The 21,259-nt window shown below is 39.2% G+C and overlaps 1 protein-coding gene across 1 annotated transcript; it reads right to left on the reverse strand.

Annotated features, from left to right (window-relative positions):
- Window positions 1-1,923: 1,923 nt before the first annotated feature.
- On the reverse strand, window positions 1,924-20,582 carry htr1d (5-hydroxytryptamine (serotonin) receptor 1D, G protein-coupled). The gene is made up of 2 exons (XM_026303656.1): window positions 20,452-20,582; window positions 1,924-4,403 (listed from the first exon to the last, which is right to left on the reverse strand). The coding sequence occupies exon 2, from the start codon at window positions 3,561-3,563 to the stop codon at window positions 2,376-2,378; it is 1,188 nt and encodes a 395-aa protein (XP_026159441.1). The 5' UTR covers window positions 3,564-4,403; window positions 20,452-20,582; the 3' UTR covers window positions 1,924-2,375.
- Window positions 20,583-21,259: the final 677 nt, after the last annotated feature.

The raw sequence follows: 21,259 nt of genomic DNA on the forward strand, positions 1-21,259 counted from the left end.
AGCCTACAGTTTACTGTATCTCCTAACCCCACATGTACATATCCAAAAACTCAGAAAAAATTTAGTTATAGCTTTTTCTAATAACTCCATGTCATATAAATAAAGAAATATAGATAAAGAAACCAGAGAATCAAACCAAGCTCATTCAGTCATTTCAGCTGTCGGTTCTTTGAACTGGTGCCCACAGCTGGCACAGACTGAGCTTTGAACACACCAGTGGCCCTTCCAGAAAACAAGCCTCTGGACAAACACATGAAGGTTATCCAACTTCTTTTTTTGTTAGTTTTTCAGGTTAACATCTCATTTATAGAAAATGTTTAGTTAGCATGTTGTCATGGCTGTAGCAGAAAACAATTATTTGACCTTGAATGTGCATTAAAGGTCTCTGATTATATAAGATGAAGAATATGAGTCATGCATCATGGTTTTTAGACTGCTACTACAACATACACAAAAGTGCATGAAGGTGACACCTCAGAATACAAACATCACCATCCCAATGATTTCTCAGGGGTTCAGTGAGGGTAGGATCCATATAAAGTATAAAAAATACAACTTACAAAAATGAAATGACACAGAGTTAAGTTGTCAGTTTTAACTTGACATGATGAAGATGTTAAGAATTTACTTAAAGAGAGAGAGAGATTTTATTAGCAAATGGTGATGCAGCCTTGCCGTCATGACATTTAATTAATCAAAATTGTACCATCTGCTATTCTGGTTTGTGACAGTGTGAGAATTTAACCAGCAGCGTGTCAATGTGAACCACAGCCAGTGGCAAAAATCAGGTTTCTTCTTTCGTAGAAGACTTTTTCTAAACTGCCTGCTGGAATGATATAAGTTTATCCTACAAAAACCTCATGGTAGCCAAAACGTTGCTGTCACAATGGCATAGGTTTTACACATTTATTATTATTTATTTATTATAGCACAGTAAGATCATTTCTGTTAGCAGCATGATAACTAGTATATCAAAATCACACTTATTGTTAAAGCTTTGTCTTTATATTTTTTTATTTTTTCATCCTTTAATTTTAATTTCTGTTTTCAGTGGTAAATCCATCCCTTATAGCTGTTTGCATCCTGTAAAGCCTATAGTTGTCACGAATGAGCATATCAATAGGAATAAAACTGTAGATAGAATTTCTACACAGTCAATAAACACCCAAATTATTCATTTTTGTCATGGTCAAACAAATATTCACATTAAGAAAATAAAATGAATAAATATATTCCTCACAATCAATAATTCTCACATTAAGGTCAGAACTCTAATCATTTGTCCTTACCTCGCCAAAACATATAATTTTGTAAGATTTTTCTAAGGGTTTATTTAATTGTGGCTACACTGCCAGTTCACTTTCCATTCAATTGAAAGGCAAAGTGTGTTCAAACTTTTGACTGGTAGTGTATTTAATGTAGAGAGGCAGAGTGGATAACCCGTTTACATTTCAGTCTCTGTAACGATGAAACAAGCCTCACTGGAGAATAACACGTAGGAATGTGACACACCAGACAATCCTCCCTTCCCCAAGTACTATGCGTTTTACAGTATGTTTCTCTCACTCACTCACTCACTCACTCACTCACTCACTCACTCACTCACTCACTCACTCACTCACTCACTCACTCACTCACTCACTCACTCACTCACTCACTCACTCACTCACTCACTCACTCACTCACTCACTCACTCACTCACTCACTCACTCACTCACTCACTCACACACACACACACACACACACACACACACACACACACACACACACACACACACACACACACACACTATTGGCAAGTATGATTGCATATATGGAGACAATTTTACTGAATCTCTAGAGTTTGTAGTCTTTCTTAGTACTTTACTGTACAACAGGATCATTATGTGGGAGCAGCAGCATACAGTGTGACACAGAGTTTAAGACAACACACATTTCATGGCTTTTCATTTCCGCTAGATTGAATCCAGTCACTGAGTTTGGTCTTTTCCATAAAGTCACACCAATCCCTATTTGTTTTAAATCCTTGGTTTTGTTCAAGAAATCTCAGCATGTCCCTGTGACTGAAAATAGATGTTAAATCCCCTTTGTTTTCTTTTGAAGAGGAGTTACATATCTAGGGGTTTTTAGAGATTTTTTTAGTTTGCATGCATTATTCTATATGATGGATACACAGTACTGTAGGTGTCTGAAGAGCTATGGTATGGAGCTGTCTCACATAAAAAGAAACATCACGTTTAGCATGTGTTTACAAGATGGAACATTATGAGCACAGTCATTTCATGATCATTATTATCTATTAACTTGTTATATTTCTTTGCTTTTCGCTCCCTGTTTTTTTCCAAAAGAATCAGTTTAATCCGCCATAAGGTTTTTCAGGAGCACCGTCTAAATTTGATGAGTTTTTGGAAAGCCTGTTTGAACTCATCATTGAACACTGTGTAAATTACGGGATTGATGAGGGAGTTCAGGTATCCCAGCCAGGTGAATATATCAAAAAGCACTGGATCGAACCAGCACTCTTTACAGATGGCCATGACGAGCGTGCCAACAAAAAACGGGAGCCAACAGATGATGAACGCGCCCAGGATGATGCCCAGTGTCTTGGTTGCTTTCCTCTCCCTCGCTGCACACAGTCGTTTCCTCTCCAGCACACTGTCTGCCAGCTTCACTTTCACACTGTTCATGAACAGAGGTGATCCTCCCCCTCCTCCTCCTCCTCCTCCTCCTCCTCCACCTCCTCCTTTGCCAGAGTGTAGGTGTGCTTCCTGGTTGGAGGCAGAATTAAGAGAACAGAGAGAAGAGCCTGCAGAAGTCTGGATGAGCTGTGCTGTGGTGAAACGTTTCCCAGAGGACGATGGCGTCTTAAAGATTCGGGACCGTGCAGCAACATAGATTCGTCCGTAGAGGATGATGAGAAGCACTGTGGGAACGTAGAAGGCGCCAAAGGTGGAGTATAGAGTATAAGAGATCTGATCTGTATTCACCACACACTCTGTCAGCTCCTCGTGGGCTTTGGCCTGACGCCAGAATAGTGGAGGCATGGAAATCGATATGGAGATCACCCACACCACCGCGACCATGATCCCTGCCCGCCGCATGGTTCGCCGTTTTGAGTACTCCAGTGCGTCCGTGATGGCCCAGTATCGGTCCAACGCAATCACACACAGGTGCAAAATGGACGCCGTGCAGAAGGTGATATCAGATGACAGCCAGATGTCACAAACAATCTGCCCCAGTGTCCAGGTCTTGCTGACAGTGTAGACGATGCTAATCGGCATGACCAAAATTGACACCAGCAGGTCTGTGACGGCAAGAGAGCCGATCAGGAAGTTGGCAGGTGTGTGGAGCTTCCTGGTCAGAAAGATGGTGGCAATGACGAAGGCATTTGAAAGCACAGTTGCCAGGGTGACCAAAGCTAACAATGCAGACAGAGAGATCTGCAGGCCGAGTAGCGTGGCTTCGCTCCAGGGTGGAGCTGTAGTAGAGTCAGGAATCTCTGTGATGTTGCTAGTGAAATAGTCTAGTGAGTTATTATCCAGCTCCATCTCGTCTCTGCTCATTAAAGCCCTTGTTTCAGACCAGCCTCTTCATTATAATTTAAAGTTTCACATGGATCGGTTTAGGCATGGCACTCAGGAACGCTGTTCTCCAGTGTGGCACTGTTGGTTGTAGAAAATACAAAAGGCTGCTTTTTATCCTCTTTTCAATAACTAAAACAATATTTCACTTGATGTCTCATCCTCTGTTTTGCAAAATGATTTCACATCAACCTTTAGAGAACATCTAATACCATTGTTTCAGTTCACCATAATAATGCTCTCGTAATTGAAGCCAATAATTTGTCCATTTCGCTTCTCCAATACTGATTCGCTTCACCGATGCAGCTGCATGAGAAACGAATCCTAATTTATATTCAGCTCTCGTTAGACAGGCACATCTTTTCTCTCTTCCCAGTGCTGTGCTGTCATCTCCAACCAGCAGCCAGTCGGCAACTGCACCTTCAGACCAGGTGTTCCTGGCTGTCTAGTGCTCTGATGGCTTGAATGGATCTTCCTTTCAGTAAACCTACGCTGACAGCTACATATATGAAGATGTTGATGACAGATAATCACACTTCCCTGTGGTTTCTCTCTTATCGAGCCTGTACATGAGATCTTCTAAACTGAGGTTTGCACAGAAAATTGGCCCTTTCTTTTAGTTTTTTCTGATATTGGAAAGCCAGAACTTCAGCTACATGATCAATATCATATATATCATGATAGACTGCTGATAGATGATTGTACGCAATTCATTAAAATGCCATGATCAGTAAAGTTTGTTTCTCAGGGTCGAAGGCTTGTGTATTAGTGTCCTCTTCACAGCAATGTAGTTCAGTCGTAGTGTCCGTGCAGATTTTCTTCCTAGGAGAGACAAATGAAAGAACAATAGGAACATTAATGGTTTTCAATGTTACCATCACTCCTTTCCCCACGTTCTGTGCATGCAAATACACACAACCACCTACATGAAATTATTTATTTCATATTAATTATTATTAAACTAAACCTCAGTCTGTAAATAGAGCATTATAACTCAAAACACAGACTTAATACCCACACACCTTCTGCCATTGTGTTCATTGTTTTGAAAAGGCTGCCAGTGAAATCTCCAGGTGAGGTGCTGTAATTAAGTATTCAGTGTAAATTCTCAGCAATACAGCAAGTACTACTCTTAACATTCTATGAAATAATTGTGATATTTCAGAACTACAAGGTACTTCTCTCCATGTTCTCCCCAAATACACATTTTAGTCTGAAGCACACAAATCTCGTTAACAGTTACAGTTATTTCGCACACAGTGAAGGCATCAGATAGTTTTGGTGCTTAGAAACTGCAGCACTGTGCAAAAGAAACTGACCATGTTGCCCCCAGGTAACAGAAACAGAAAACTATCACACATTTACTTTCAAGTGCAGTGAAAATATGATAATATTTAATAATGTCCCAGTGGGGATATGAACAAATGACAGAAGGCCTCCTCTCCTTCCAGCTTTTCATCTATATTGCTTTAATTCATTATCTAAATGTAGCAGCATAGATTGTGACCACTTACAATGCTAATTCAGAGGAAATAGGAAAAAATGCATTAAATGACACATTTATTGGACTTACTGCAGCAAAAACTCAGTGTTATGACCACTGAAACCACTTGTTATTGTATCACAACCCACACAGCAAATACTACTGAGACCTGAAGGAAATTAAGCCCAAATCAACCTTGTGACAAATTGTAAAAGGTTTACTTTAAACATTTTAGTAACATCGCTTTTAAAATCCAGGGAGAGCTTAAATTTAAATAAGAATGGATAAGAGAGACAAATGAACAACATTTGGTTATTGGAACAGGATTTGTCTACTTGTTAATTATTTCTGTGGGAATACTTCATATTTCATTCATCAACAAGCTATGAAGCGTTGGAGTGTTGGAATATTAAGGAACAAAGCTGCCAAAAAAAAAAGAAGAAGAAAAAACAAACAACAGTGTTTGCTGCAGTGATTACAAAATGTTTGCTTTTTCACACTTAACACATCCTCCTGTCGCCACATCACCAGTGTCGAGACTAATTTCCGAGTGCATGTTTGTTCTTGATATGACTCTGCAAATCACCTCCATTAACTGAAGTGTTGATTGGCAGCAGGGCTCTTGTGGGGGATTATTGAGCTTCAGCTGTGACAATATATACTGAAATTGAACAGTAGATGAAAACAGCCTTGTCTGTTTAGCACATTTATTTGCAGACTCTCAGGTGAGTATCAACATGAACAAACCAAACACAGTAATAATCGGTTTGGAACCAAGTGCACTCTATATATGCAGCATTAGCTCTTGGTGAGGATTTAGGAGGATCAGTGCAGGAAACTATCTTGCAGGTTGCTCCTCTTATGCTTCATACATTTCAATCACTGATTTAAATCACCCTGAGAATATAACATACTAAGGAAAACAACTTAAACGTGCAAATAAACTAATTGTATCTCTTGCACGTGTTATCCAAACAATACATGTAGCCCAGCAGGCCCTCACACCACCTACTAGCAGGCTCATACCGCAGACATTAGATTACAAAAATAAACAGAGCATTCTTGCTTTAGGCTAAAAAACTACTTGGATTGGTTTAGGAAAATATTGTGGCTTAGGATAAAATAAGTCCTTTGCTCATATCACAGGGCCTTTGGCATTGTTAGAGTAAAATGTTGTGCAGTAGTCATGGATAAAAAAAAATTACATTGCATTCAAACACCAATCAGCTGTGGAAAAGTACAACCTCCTACTACTATCAATTTATCACTCCATGCTCTATGTAACTGTAGGTCATTCCCACTACAGCCACTAGAGGTCGCCTAATTAGAACATGTGACTGACCTACTGTTAGATGCAATTGACACCTACTGAACTTTGACCACAACTGATAAAGGGCCATTGAAGGGTAACAGCAAAACAAATTCATACAAGTGTTAATGAGTAGAACTTAAACATAGTTAAAATCCATCGGAGCTTAATGAAATGTGGGTGTGGACGCTATATGATACTTTTTTTTGGCTTTTTCTTCTTAAATCCCAAATTGAAGAGTGCAGCCAAACTTAAGCGTAGCTCCCCTCACACCATACTGTGTATAAGCATATGTTTTGCTTCTACTCTAAGACAAGCCTGCACCATGACATTCAGATGGCCACGAGGGTAGCTGATTACTGGTTGCCCTTCATCCAAGACCTAAACTTATTGTTTAATCACAAAGAAAAGGGCACAGAGTACTGACAACAAGCAGGTGTACCTGACATCCACACAGACTGAAACACACAAACGCTGGTCTTACTGAGCCCTGCTGGTCTGCACTGCAGCTTTTATGAATTACAGTGATGCTGCAAAACAAATATAGTTCTTTATTGCTGTAGAGTTTACCTTGACATATTGTCTACTCCCTGAACTGTGAGGATGCACTGATGTTTCTTAAATCATGAGTATCAGTCTGCTGCAGCTTTTTAAATGTCAATATGCATGTCGAATGCCATGTTCTCTTCATGTACAATTTAAAAGCAAAGAAGGATGGTTATCGAGGAGCAAGACATGTTACATTAAATCTTGTCAGATCAAACATTGTGTTTCCAGTTAATGTACATGATACTGGATTATTATTGCAAACCACTGATGACATTTATTAAACAAATCATTTACATTTGTTTTCATATAGCCCCTCAACCATTGCCATTTTAATTTACTTTAATGGCCACTTGTGCTAGGAATGTAGCAATAATGCAGTTTTTATTATGTTGTTTACATTTTGTGTGTTTTTCATTTATTGCATTTAGGATTGTTTTGTCTAAAAATATATTGCCTGACTTTTCCCTCTGACAATAAAGAGAAGAAAAAAATGTCACAGTTGTTTTATAACCAAAAAAGAATGGTTGAAATTGAAGCTGAGATATCCTGACTTTATCTCCCTGGTGTGAGTCATGCCCCAAAAAAACCTGGATTCTACATTTCCCTAATTGCAAGTGACTCTTATTTTATTAAAAACTTCCCTCTAAATGCCCACATCTTTCAAACTGCACATCCCCAGTTTGTAAGATCAGTCCAGGCCAAAACAAGGCTGATGTTATTATCAGAGGTTTAGAAAAAGTTGCTCCAGAGGAAAGAAAACTTAATACAAATGTTTTCACAGGCTGTGTAAGACTCATGTAAAGAAAAAAAAAAAAAAAAAAAAAAAAATGTACAGATGTATCACAGATGGATAGCTGTGACACAAAGCATGACTACACACACTATATTGCATCAGTACAGAACAGATTGTCTGATAATAATACTCAGCTTTAATATTTAATGCACCACACAGCGAGCTAATCAAAAAGATTGCTGTGGACACGTCAACTATTTCATTAAACTGCCCCTTTTGCAAGCTACTATACAGGAATATGTTTCTGGTGGATATCATTTCTCCACCACACACACACGTACAGTTGCATGTCTGATGGATGGCTGAACAGCTTATCTGTTTACACATCAAACAAGTGAAGGACGAGGATTATCTCCTAAGGGTCTGGTATACAGCACAATGAGATAATGAGGTTCATAATGAATGAATGAGAGGAAAAGATTTTCAATCAAGAACAGGCCTTGCCTAAATTGGGCTGTATATTGTTTGTGTGAAATATATTAGTGTCTCCATCTGGCTTTCAAAATAAAGATAATACAGTGAGGCATAGCTAACCCAAATTATGTGAGCTCTTCCTTCATTTTCCTTAAAGTGTGAAAAAAAAATCAAAAGTGGTCAGAATAAAAACATGGACAAAACATTCAAAATGTTTTCATGTCGATCTGACAAAAAAACTTCAACTGGAACCTTTGTACAAGATTGGAGCTATGCTCAGTTGATCCAATTGCATCACACCCCACTCCAATTCATTCCTTTCAGGCTTGGGCCACATGCAAGCAGATGTTACAGCACGTGCAGCAGCCTGTTTGTTGGTCTGGGTGAAACAGTAATACCCTCTGAACCCAGCAGGCCTGCAAACTCCGCATGGCCCCACTGGAGATAGGCTAATTGATTTAGCTCAGAGGAGGTAGAGCCATCGCTACCTCCGCTGTCAGCTAATGTCTGGTGTTTACTCAAGTGTGCACTAAATGGTAGGTGAGTAAGGATGTACTGGGTGTTTATGTGTGGGCGGCGGGGTGGGGGGTTACAGAGGTTTGATGATGGGGTAAATGGAAGAATGTTTAAATAAAGCAAGAGAAAAGGGATCTGTTTACGCACAGCAAGATAGAGAGTAATGCTGTAATCAGTTCAGCTTCAAACAAGGGGGTAATATCCACTGGAGAGCCAGGTTGGTTTTCATGCTTAAGTCTCTCTAAACATTGTCCTCCTCCTGTGCATCCAGCCACCATGGAATAGAAGAAGGAAGATCTGAATTGATAAATATGCTTATTTGAGATGCCTTCAGTTATTACCTTACTATGGAATAAAAGCAATAGGCACAATGAGCAGCAGCTAGTAGTGCAAGTGCTTTGCTGGGCTTTTTTAAAATTTTGCCCCAGATTTCGCCTGTCAGGCTGCCCTGGGGCACTATGCAACTTCAAAGAAGCACCTGAAGACTTTCAAATTTTGTTTTTTTTTTCTGAAAACTATAAGCTTATTTAAAATTAACATTCAGCACATTTGTCAAACTATACACTAAAAGAAATGTTCAAACAAAACATGACTTCAGGTTAGAGGTAAACAGAAATAGCAATATCAATATGCACAACAGGGGAGATGCATTTCATGAATGGCTGACATGGATGAATTGCAGCATGCTGGTATGTCACGCTGCAGCTCAGGAAATAGCAAACAAAATCACATTATTTCTCAAGGGCTCAGGGGTTTATCATATCTGGGTCGTAGGTGTCTGTGAGCGTGGATAGCACCCAGAGGAAAGAAAAAAATCTAAACAAGATCTTATCTTTGTCTAGAGTGTTCCTCCTAGACAAACTTAGGTGTTTTTCATAGCTGTGTGGGTTGTATATTTGCATGGCAGTCATTTAGGTACACTGAGCTAAAACAGACGCAGTCTTACACAACAGAAAACTGAAACACCCAACATGAAAATGCAACAAAAATCAACAGCACCACAAACGTCTGCCTCCAAAATAATCATACAGTTGATTCAATGCTTTTCTAAAACAGTTTCTATAAAAACTGAACATTATCACTTTCATGAAGGAAGAATTATGGCAGGACTGTTTTATTAGACTGGCAACTGAGTGCACATGCACCATTTGCAGCCAATCCATCCATCTACCCAAACACACACACACACACACACACACACACACACACACACACACACACACACACAAACATTAATTTCCATTCCCCCTGGGGGACTTTGCATTGACTTACATTCATTCCTACATATTATGCCTAACCTTAACCATAACCACTACTAGTGTAACCTTAACCCTTACCTAAAGTCGCCACCCTAAAATTAACTAATTCAGATCGTGGGGACAGTCATTTGGTCCCCAAGTAATACCTGGAACATACACACACACACACACACTTTAATATAAGGACACAAACGTAAATACCAATTAATTGTCACAGGAGCTGACACTGGAGCACACACACTGGTGTTTCATAGGTTCATGCTGATTTATGGAGACTGATTCCTATGTTAGCTAATGAACTGCAGAGATGGTGTAGCAGAGCGAAGTTAACCAACAGCACAGTGACAGTCGTGTGTTCGAACCTCAGGATCCATAATGGCTTGGAAGGATAATCTCAGCTCCGTAAACCAACAGGAAGGGAACAGATTATTGAAAATGGAACAATCTAAGTTCTCAGCAGGAAACTGAAGATTTGTCTGTTAATGCAACTTACAGGTTACATTGCATAATGTTAAAACTAGTTCAGATGCAACTTCTAATAACTTTATCAAAGCCTCCTCCTGCAGAGTCAACCCCCCCACCCGCCCAGATAGAGGACACCTGAGAGGATCTTTATTGAGACTGGGCCTTTTAGGAGCTGATGCAGATTTTATCTGTCACAGTCTGCTGTGTGCAAAAGTGTGTGCGTGTTATGGGGAAAGAGGAAAAAAAAACAAAGAAGACTAATGTAAATCTGGTTTACAGCTACGGTGATGATAAAAGAGACAACATATAGAGTGTTTTTAGTGCTAAATATGTATTAATAACACCTATCAATCAGTTTGTGCATTTCTCTCTTAACCATTGCATTTTTTAATCTTGTTTATATCACTTCTAAAGTGGATGATTTCATGTTATTCATCACAACTATATGTCATGTTTATAATTTTTTTGTCTCCTGAAAGTAGAAAGATAGTCTCAACTTGCTGCTCTCCGGCTAAGCTAAGCATTTTTGTGGGAAGACGCAGAGCGAAGATTGGTGAGAACAGTCAGTCCTGAGGGACATCAGACATGTAAAGTGGAAACTGACTTTAGAATAGCTCTGCATGGTCTGCTGTGTCTGGTGAGCACTCACATTGTCAAATCCATCTCTTACAGAAAACGCCTAATGATTTGAGTTATATAAACCTGGAGCCTGTTCTGACTAGAGTGCTAACCACCATGTTTACAGCATACAGAAGCACTGATGCTTGTCTACTTATCAAAAACCATGCTTTAGCTGCACAAGATCTAATCAACTCATGCTGATGTTTGCAAGTGATATGTTTGAACCATATCAATAAAATCAGAAGCTTAAGGTCACCATGTGTCACATGATGTTCAGATAATAAGGGATTTAATAACCCAAATTCAAAGGCCTGGTAGATCATATGTAGATAACTGTAAATCAGTAATAATCAGTAATAATTTATAATGGTTTTATAAAAAATGTACCAAACTCATAACATGTCAGCAGCGACTCCAGCTGTAGACTTGAGACAGATGCATATCATCCCACTTTCTCTCCCTGCAGTTTCCATTTTTCTGTCTCTAAAAAAAAAATGACCAGCTTCCGTATCATGTCTTTACATGATAGATGGATATGCACAAATTATGTTAAGTGTGCCTACGCACCGGCTCTTATCATATGAATTTCAGCCAGTACATGTATGAGTTGTTTCCTGTTTCCAGTGCATAAGCCCGACATTTGAATCCAGCACAGGAATGCTGGACTCCACCACTGACAGTACACACTGCTGTATACAGCAAATGAACATCAGTTGTGAATAGAAACAAAAATTGAGTTTGATATGATATAAATCTTGAGGATTTTAACTTTAAGAATATCAAATACAAACTCTGTCCCACAGCCATTAGAATCTGCTTATATCAAAGTATCAGATGAACAATTAAAAGCTCATTCAATGGCCATTTAAATGAAGCTGCTTTTACTAGTCAGCACTGTTTATAAAGTCAAGTGCAAAACTGTAGTTTCATGGGCATCACTGCTAAACCACAGAATGACATACATTTACATAGATTTACATTCAATTAAATAAGCTTGCCTGCATTCAGTCTGCCTACTGCTCTCTCCAGCATTTGTTGTTCCACTTCATGTTTCTATGGATTTAATATGAGGTGTCAGTAACATTAAACATGCTCTCTAATAACAATAATAACTTTGTCCAGTGACTAAAATAAGATCTAAAATTGTAGTGTTGTGATGGCATCAGTTTAAAAAAAAAAAAAAACAAAAAAAAAAAAGTCTGGATGCCATGATGGAGGCAATTAGGAGGACCAACACTATCAATAAATCTAAATTTGATTTGTGTACATGAAGGAGCTCTGCAGTTAGGATTAATATCAACACGCAATGACAAACAGGGGTGCTTTTATCTTTATCTTCTATGTTTGAGTGTGCGCATGAGTCATAAAAGTGAGGGGGCAGTGATTCACCAGAGGTTGGGAAACAATGATCCATCCAGGAGACAGCAGCGGATGTTTGATGAAAACGCTGAAGAGGGCAACATGAAAGCCTATTAGAGGTTTAGTTTTCTCATGCTGCCAGAAAGTGATAATACAAAGAAAGCACAGTACAGAGGAATAACAAAGAGAGCAGATCGCAGTGTATGGACTGTTTTACATAGAAGACAGATGGTATGGAAAGTGTCTGCAGTTCCTCTAATGGCCATTAGATCAACTGCTGATTTACTGTAGAATGAAAGTTAGAAACTTTTTTTCCCAGCCTGTTGTTTATTCAGCCCAAATCAGCTCCTTCTGAACAAATGTGAATTCTCAGTTTCCCATTACAACAACAAACATTAAATCCAGAGTCTGAACCTTACTTTGAAATATTTCTTTACAGAAAGTACAACCAGTAGCATGTTTTTGTTCAACCCTTTCTTCCTGCTAAATTTATTTGTCTCTTATCCCAAAATTATGATGCCATCTTCAGGAGATATTCTCTCAGCTTTAAGAAGCTGCCTTCACAGCTGCAGAATATGCTATACAACTATTCCTACAGGCTGGCAGTAGAGCTGTTCACCCCTTGACAAGAAAACTGACCTCAGTTTCAAGTTGGCTTGATGGTAACATGTGTACATTTACTGTATTTATTACCCCCTAAGATTCATGCTTTTGGCGACCTCCTCTGATTTAACTTCAGCTTTGCCATAAAAAGGTACAGGCTGACACCTCAGCACTGACATCGTTGTTGGATTTCAGTACACAGGTACTTTAAATGAGAAGGAAATCTGTACTTGGACATTTTCATGCACTTGAAAGCAAAACATATTCTGGTAAAAGTATGTAAAGATACAAAATGAACAACTCTGAGCATGAACCAACACCATTTTATATGTATTTTTTCTAATTTCTCATCCTCAGACTCCTTAATAATTATTGGCTGTCATGGATAAAGCAGTGAAATAAAACATTAAGCTCCATATGGCCAAAGGTTAGTATGAAAATGGATCAGGAATTGAGCCCTGCAGCAGGAAGACACTGCAGCATTGAGAGATTGTTCTCTCACCAGAGTCTGAGCAGTGATGGTCAGTGTGGTTTTATTAGATCCCATTTAGCTCTTATCACGCTGTCTGATCTGTGTGAAGTACACAAACATTGTGTTTTTATGTTACCGTAAAGATGACAGTAATAACTGTAGGCATTTAATTACTTCTGGAGAACTGTCAAAGGATTAACATTAAGCAGTCAGACAGTCATTAGTTACATTAATACTTGCTTCAGGCTCTAAGACTAGACCTGAATGATTCTGAAATGTTGTAAAAACAACAACATTAGCTGGAAAAGAAGCACACCTCCTTGGGCTTTTCATATAAATGTCAGTTTTTAGATTATTGTTTTATAAGAAGGTGTTAAAGTGAAGAGTACAGGTGGTCAAACAGATGTATGATGCACTGAAACTCTTTGGACAGATGTTACCACATTTTACTGCCAAGTTGCTTACCATGTGTTTATGCACTGTAACAGTTCTAAACCTGTCTTAATTATGTGTCTTATTTTATTTTTATTTTTCTCTTCAATGTGATGTTAAATAGATTTCTTATCTATCTTGTGTCTTATGTAAAGCACATTGAAAAGCCTTTGTGCCTGTAAAGATCAATACAAATAAACCTCTGACATAAAATTAATTCAAGACTAACTACAGTACTTAATGGCTTAGATGGATTTTTATTATTATAAGAGGTTTAACAAAAATGCAACTTTTGTTTTTTGGAATATCTGTGCAGTAAAAACTAGTGGGTGAGGATTACAGAGACAGCTCTAGCTTTAATGGAGATGGTGTATTGATTTTGTTGTCAATTAAGCTGGATGGGGCTCCATATAGCACTGCAGAACCCCTGAGAAAGTGTGCAAGCCCATTTGTAAGAAGAACAGAAGCTCTGACATGTTGCCTGTGAATTTGGAAAATTCTGACAGCGAGCAGTCAGTTAAATTACTTTAAAAAAAAAAAAAAAAAAAAAGATAGCAAGCGGCTAACAACCCCGTGTTCAAAGCACCATATGAAATTTAACTCAAGAACAGATGCCAGAGGTGAAACATCACCTACATGCTTAAAAAAAACAAGAGAGCCATGACTATAGTGCTAAAATATCTTTAAAATCCTCTAATCATGACCAATTCCTATCAAATCAGTTCAGCTCAGTTCTGCATTAAATGCTAACTTCACCTGCAACCTTTTACCCTACATATGTCTTCAATTACACAGATGTGCACATATATTAAATACCATAATGCAGAAAGAGACCCTTAATTTAAGCCTCTGGTAGTTTAGTGTTCCACGTCAGAGCTGCTAAATTGATCAACCAATCAGAAATCAGTAATTTCAGCCTGGCAAGTGCCACCTTTTCATGATGAAGTGCGTCTTTATGAGACTTTATCATTAGAATAATTGACAGGGTTAAAGATAATTGCTCTAAAAGCTTCAGCGCTTTTAGGGCAATTATCTTTAACCCTGTCTATGACAGAAAACAAAGAGGGAATGATTACCCAGCAGCACACAGCCAACCTGCCACAGTTACAATAAGTTAGACACCAGTTTCTTTCTTAACTAATGAATGTGTCTGTACTTTAGAGAAAATTTGTTTCTCATTTGATTTTAATTCATTTTGTACATGTATTTTATGTTTGTTGTATTTTTGGATTCAGAAAGTGTTTCCGTTAATGTCCTAAATTCCAACTGTGAAAAAACTGCTGAATGCCACAAACCTTTCTTTTCACAGTTTTCTGCCCTGCTTCCTACAGTAGACACTGTATTATGGCTCGAGCAGAAATGTGAAATTATATATATAAAAACAAAGTATTTTTCCCTACAGTGTTGTATTTTGCACCACCATCATTTCTCCCTACAGACTCTGAGTGCAACAAATTGCAGACTCTTGGATAGTGGGAGATAGCTAAACTCCTCAACTGCCTTTAAGTAATGGAAACAGGCATCATTCAACAAGTAGTCAATCTTGAAACATTGACCGCTAATGGCCTGAGTGGCAGAGCTGCTGCTGTAAGAGTGGGGGGAGTAAAGGCAGGTATTGATTCAGGTGTGACCCTGGGTGTGATTTTCATGGTAACTGGCACATTGCTATCATCTATAATTACGATTTTCTCGTCTGGAGGGCCAGATCTTGGGATTACGCTGTAATTATATGGGTCGGCTGACCATAGATTAGTCCAGGACAGAGGTGCAGAGCAAAGAAAATCACTGAGACTAAAAGATTAGTCAGAGAAGCATGTCTCAGGTTAAGATCATTCTGAATAAAAACATGATTAACATTGCCCTGAGAAAGCAGTGCAGTGGATTTGAGTATGCTAAAACAGTGGCATAGAAAATTATGAAGCGAGAGAGAGAGAGAGAGAGAGAGAGAGATGAAGAGAGAAAGAGAGAGAGGGAATGTTGTTTTTTGAGTGAAAACTGTGTTCTCAGAGTCTACTCCCTTGTGAATAATCCTGGCTGTAAATCCGATGGGATTACCACTGATACAGCCTCAAATTTCTGGATTACTTTAATTCCAGTGTGAAGAAAAAAACTCAGCAGCATAAAGAGTGACAAGGGGATTTGACGGAAGAAGTGAAGCATACCGTGAAATGGAAACTGGGTTGGTTGAGGTAGCGTGCATAGAGGGTGCAGCGTGTACTGTAGATAACCAACCCTCCTATTGTCACGTCCTTTTAACTCCAGTTGTGAGTATTGTGATATTTTTAGGTTGATTGTTGTCAAAACTTTAACAATGCATGTGAAAGACAACATGAAACAAGGATAATGTTTGATTTTGAAGACTGATATATAAATATTAGGACTAAAGGAGGGAAATGATTTTGGTTATAACACACCGTGGAGTTTCAGGCCTACAGCTGCACTCTTCCTTGCCAGGGATCTCAGATTTCTGGGGTTACTTCCAAAGTAAATTGGTCTAATCACAGTCATTGATGATTCAAGTCCAGCTGTTCAATACAACTTAAAACTTGCTGAGTGATTAACAAGCTAACTTCAGCTCGGTACCTGCCCTGCAGTGCAGCTGTGAGTTCTTTTGCACACACCTGATTCTGACTGATTGGGCTGTTTTTCTCAACTTTTCCCAACTTACAGAGACTTGGGGTTTTCTCTTTTCGCCGTGCGACGCTCTGATTAATTGCTGCGAACATATGATGTGATTGCTCAGTCAATCACCTGCTATGCAGAATCAGACATAACCTTAGGCATCTAATCTCATTATCAGTGGAGTTTCCAGATGACAGTTCAGACAATCGTGTCACAAATTAAACACACCTCGTTTCCTGCGTAATGTTTTCCACAGTGTTTTGTTGTTTCGGCTGCAGCTGTTTCCTTTTCTGGAGTCTTTCAACTTATGATTGGTGTTCTGTATTGATTATTTGTTCCATTTGGTCTTCCAGCGCTGTACAATTTCAGCTTTTGATTTACTGTATCTTGCCTTGTTTATTTGATCTTTCTTTCAATGGAGGCCAGTGTCCAAGTTTATCTGCCTTCCTGCTGTAACTGGTTTCAGTTACGGTATTAGTGGAAATTGTAAACTAGGCTGCACCGAGTCCTGCTGTCACACTGCGATTGTTTCTGACTGAGTTTAGGAAGACTAATTTGTCTGACAGCAGTGAGCGCTCTCTCACATTTCGGCAGTTGGGCCAATTAATGAATGTGGTGTCAGTGTCTGTCTCATTGTTCTCATGGCAGTTCCAGTATTTCTTGGTCATCCGACTTCTGGCAGCGACATGTCCTTGGTAATGGAAGAATCACCATGTTTTCATAGCTTTGTCTGACACTACAAAGAGTCGCAACAAAGATATGTACTCAGATGGAGATTTTTACAGCTGAATGGTAAACTCTTCTTCACACACACTGCACCACCATCTGCTCAGCTGTGAGGCTGCTGCTCAGCCAGCTCACATGCTGTAAACAGCAGAGTGAGTCTGCAGGACAAACAATGAACTGATGACACTCTTGTTTTACCTGAAGTGTTTTCTTGTGTGTTTGCTGTTTTATGGCTTGTGGTAAATCCTGAAAAGTGTTTACATTAAGCAGTGACAAATGCTAAAATTGTGGAACAAAGCTGCTGCTCAGCTACTGCACATACATCTGCTTGTTCCCTCCATTTCAACTCAGTCCCACAAGTCAGTTACAGTAGCACAAACCCCTGTCATGCAATGCAATTAAAACACAAGTGCTACACAAGACAATGCATTGCAGTGATGAAGCAGTAAGGTACATAAGCTACAGAACCAGGTGACTGCGTGTTAACCCTTATGTCTCTTATTTACTGTCAGGTTTTCCAGTCCCATAAGCAAATACAATAACTTTACAGGTTAGCTACTCTAAACTATTTGTGATTGTGATAAAAAAATATTTGATCACAAAGTAAGCTTCTCATTTTGTAACTTGAAAATAATGTCTCCAGTTGTCTTTGTGTTTCAAGCTAACTCATTTTGATCAGATAATCCAGTCAAAGGGTCTGCAGAATGCACTGGGTGTCTCATTAGGTGATAATGCATGTCCCAGACAAAAAAGCCAACATCATCACCAACCGTTAATACGTGTAGAAGATGAAGAAAACAGTATTCTCATATTGGACAACATGCACAGAAAGTTCAGACTATTATTTCCTTCTAACATAACCATGTTTGTCACTGAGTTTTTATTTTTAATGCTACAAGAAAAAAGGCTTTTAGGAAGACGAGTAACCATCTGTTTGGCGAGCATAACATTACCTCTCCAAGATGGGGTGCTGCTGTGCAAACCTCCTAATATCCAACAAAGAACAACACAGACCTGCACACTTTAAGTTGTGCAAACCTGCAAAACTCAGCGTCAGAACCAACGTCTTACCTGCAGTTTTCTTTAAATCAATTGTGGCTGTGATGTGATCTGACACGTAATATAAAACTCATGACCTGACCACTAAGCTAATCAAATATATTCAACCTGCTGCTGTGTAGCACTGGGATTTAACTGCTAACCAGCCATGTGTGCCTCCCCACTTAAGTCAGCTGTTCCCAAAGTTACCGGTTATGTAGTGAGATCAACTGTAAATTGGGATTTTCATATAAGCAGAATGTGAGTGCAGTATAACCGTTCAGAATTCAACAGGCTCTGGTAACCATGTCAACTATCAGCTCAGTTCATTATTAGTCATGTTTTCAGTATTGCTCCTCACCTTTTTGTCCCAAAATGTCACAAGTTTAAATACACCTTACGATATATTTGATTTGAAGGCCAACCTTCAAAAAAATGACTTGAACGTCATTAGAGGGTCCTTTGTATAAAAAAAGCAATTCATTTCAGTCAAATACTGAGTGTCAGTATTTTTGGTAGTGGTTTTGGATCAAGTCAGTTTAAAATTTGTGATATTACTGTAAGATTTAATGCTCCTTATATTTCATCTTATAGATCGTCTCCAGGACCTTAAATAAATGAAAATGAAATTTAATTTCAGCCCAGTGTGACTGTTTAAATCATCAGAAAGTAAAACATAACTGTTCTTCACTGTACATGTGGTGCAATCTTGTAAGAGTCAGGCATTAATTGTCTGTTCCTACATTAATTATTAAACTGGGATTTTAGACTTTGCCTAATGAGCTACAAACGAAACTTTATATTCCCTTTTTATGCTCTTTCACTGTATAAGAAATTGACATCTTTTTATGGGTTGCCAAATATATTCTCAGTCTTCAGTCGCACCCTGATAGATAAGATGCATGTGCACGGTGGTGTGTGTGCATCTCTAAGTGTGTGTGAGACAGGCATGCATATGTGTGAGTGGGTGGGGGAGAAAAAGGCACCAACGTGAGAGCGAGAGAGGAAACTCCACATATGTGAATCTCTGATGAAATGGGGAGACGTTGTGTGCTGAAACATGCTTTTCATCAGAGTGCCGTGATGGTGATTCTCTTTCATTTTCCTCAGTATCTCTCACATCAGTCAGCCACTTAAAGCAAAAATGCAACACTCTCTGCAAGGAGAGCCAGGGTGGGTTTCTGAAAAGCTTAAGAGCACAGAGGAGAGGTCTATTTTTTTTTTTTCAGCTTGAAATGGACTTAATGCATGGGCTGCTCATCTCTCCACCTCAGCAGCAGATACTCATGGCGAAAGATGCATCTCCTCGTTATTCAAATAATCTAATTTCTGAAACAAATGTGACGATTCCAATTCTTGTTCATGAACAGCCGGAAAGAATGGAAGGAAGCCATCACAATTATTTGCATCTTTCCTAATTGAGCATAATGGCAAACTGCCACAACATACATTTTCTTAAACAAACATGATCCTTATAGGTACAATACACAGCAGCAGATATTACGATATTAAGATATTATATTAAACATACAGTTATAAACTGCTCACATGACACATAAACTGTTTGTTCAAAGGTCTAAACAACCACAACAACATAAGTCAATAAAAAGAAAAAAGCCTCTGCAACGTTCATATTACATTCATTTTGACATTAATGGTAATGTCTGGGTCAGGATGTTTGGGGTAAGAAGGGCAGGTCTGTGAAGTCTTACTGGGCTGTAATCACTGATGTTGATCGGTGTTTTATTGCCTTTAAAAATCGTAATATCCTGTTTACTCGCCCTGTAAATCGGTTTTGGAAACACTGGAGCTTCATGCATGTCTCAACACACTGAGACCCATGTGAAAGCTCTTGTTTCCCCATAGGGACTCATATTCCGTCTGTGTCACTCAGAAGCGTATGGTGACCTTATCATAGTCTATTTGTGACATATTCATGTCCCGTGTTTCTAAAACAGTCCTATCGGGACACGGTGCCAGTAATAATCATACTCTTGGGTCTCTGTATGGGAGCAGTTTGATCATTACTAGATATTTTCCCAGTCGCAATTGTCATAGTCGTAAAAGTACTCATTACCATTCACTGTTGGCTTCGTATTGACTTTGAATATTGCAATGTTATATGTTCTGCGCCCACAGATCCGTGCGTAATGGCAACAAACGCGTGGATTCGTTCAGTAGTTACTGAAAAAGAAAAAGTCGAACTTACCACGTTTGTCTTGGTTTGGTGATTTTTCTTCTCCGGCAGCAGAGATTAGATACAACAGATTAGAAACTGTAGATGCTGCTGCTGTAAGTGCCGAGACCGCTTGACAGTCCGCTCCTCTGAAAAGGTAGAGCTTGTGTCTATAAAGACAGTAACTCGGTCCTACGGGCTGCGCTCAAACTCGGTATTCTCAGTTGTTGAGCGAACTTGAGCGACCTGAATACGTGTCATTCTGATCTTTAAACGACTTGACAACAATCCCTGCAAACACGCTCGCTTTTCTCCCGAGTTGAACCACCAGAATGGGTGAAAAGTGTCAAAAGTGTTGTTACTGCGGATCTCATTCTGATGCGTCAGGACGCAGCAATTAAACCCCCCGGGGACAGATACGTGAGGCTTCCCGGTGCTGGTACGATCCAGTCTCCTCCGGGAAGAATTAGACTCATGTCAACAAGTTGTATTCAGATCTGCATTTCTGGGCAGGTTTAGATGGGACTGGCTGAATGGCAGAGGAAACTAATCGCCAGCTCTCCCCACACGCACACACACACACCTTACACACACACACCTTACACACACACACACACACACACACACACACACACACACACACACACACACACACACACACACACACACACACGAGTTAATTTACACGCTGCAGCCACAGACCTCACCTAATTCAGCATATTTCTTTGCCCTTTGCATAGGTGCACCAGAGGGACCCTGACAATTCAAGATGCTCCCATAACAAAATGATACTTGTATTTTCATTCCATTTAGGTAACCTGCAAATACAGATGTTTTTGGA

Source organism: Mastacembelus armatus, chromosome 22 (genome assembly GCF_900324485.2).
Source record: "Mastacembelus armatus chromosome 22, fMasArm1.2, whole genome shotgun sequence".
NCBI classification, from domain to species: Eukaryota; Metazoa; Chordata; class Actinopteri; order Synbranchiformes; family Mastacembelidae; genus Mastacembelus; species Mastacembelus armatus.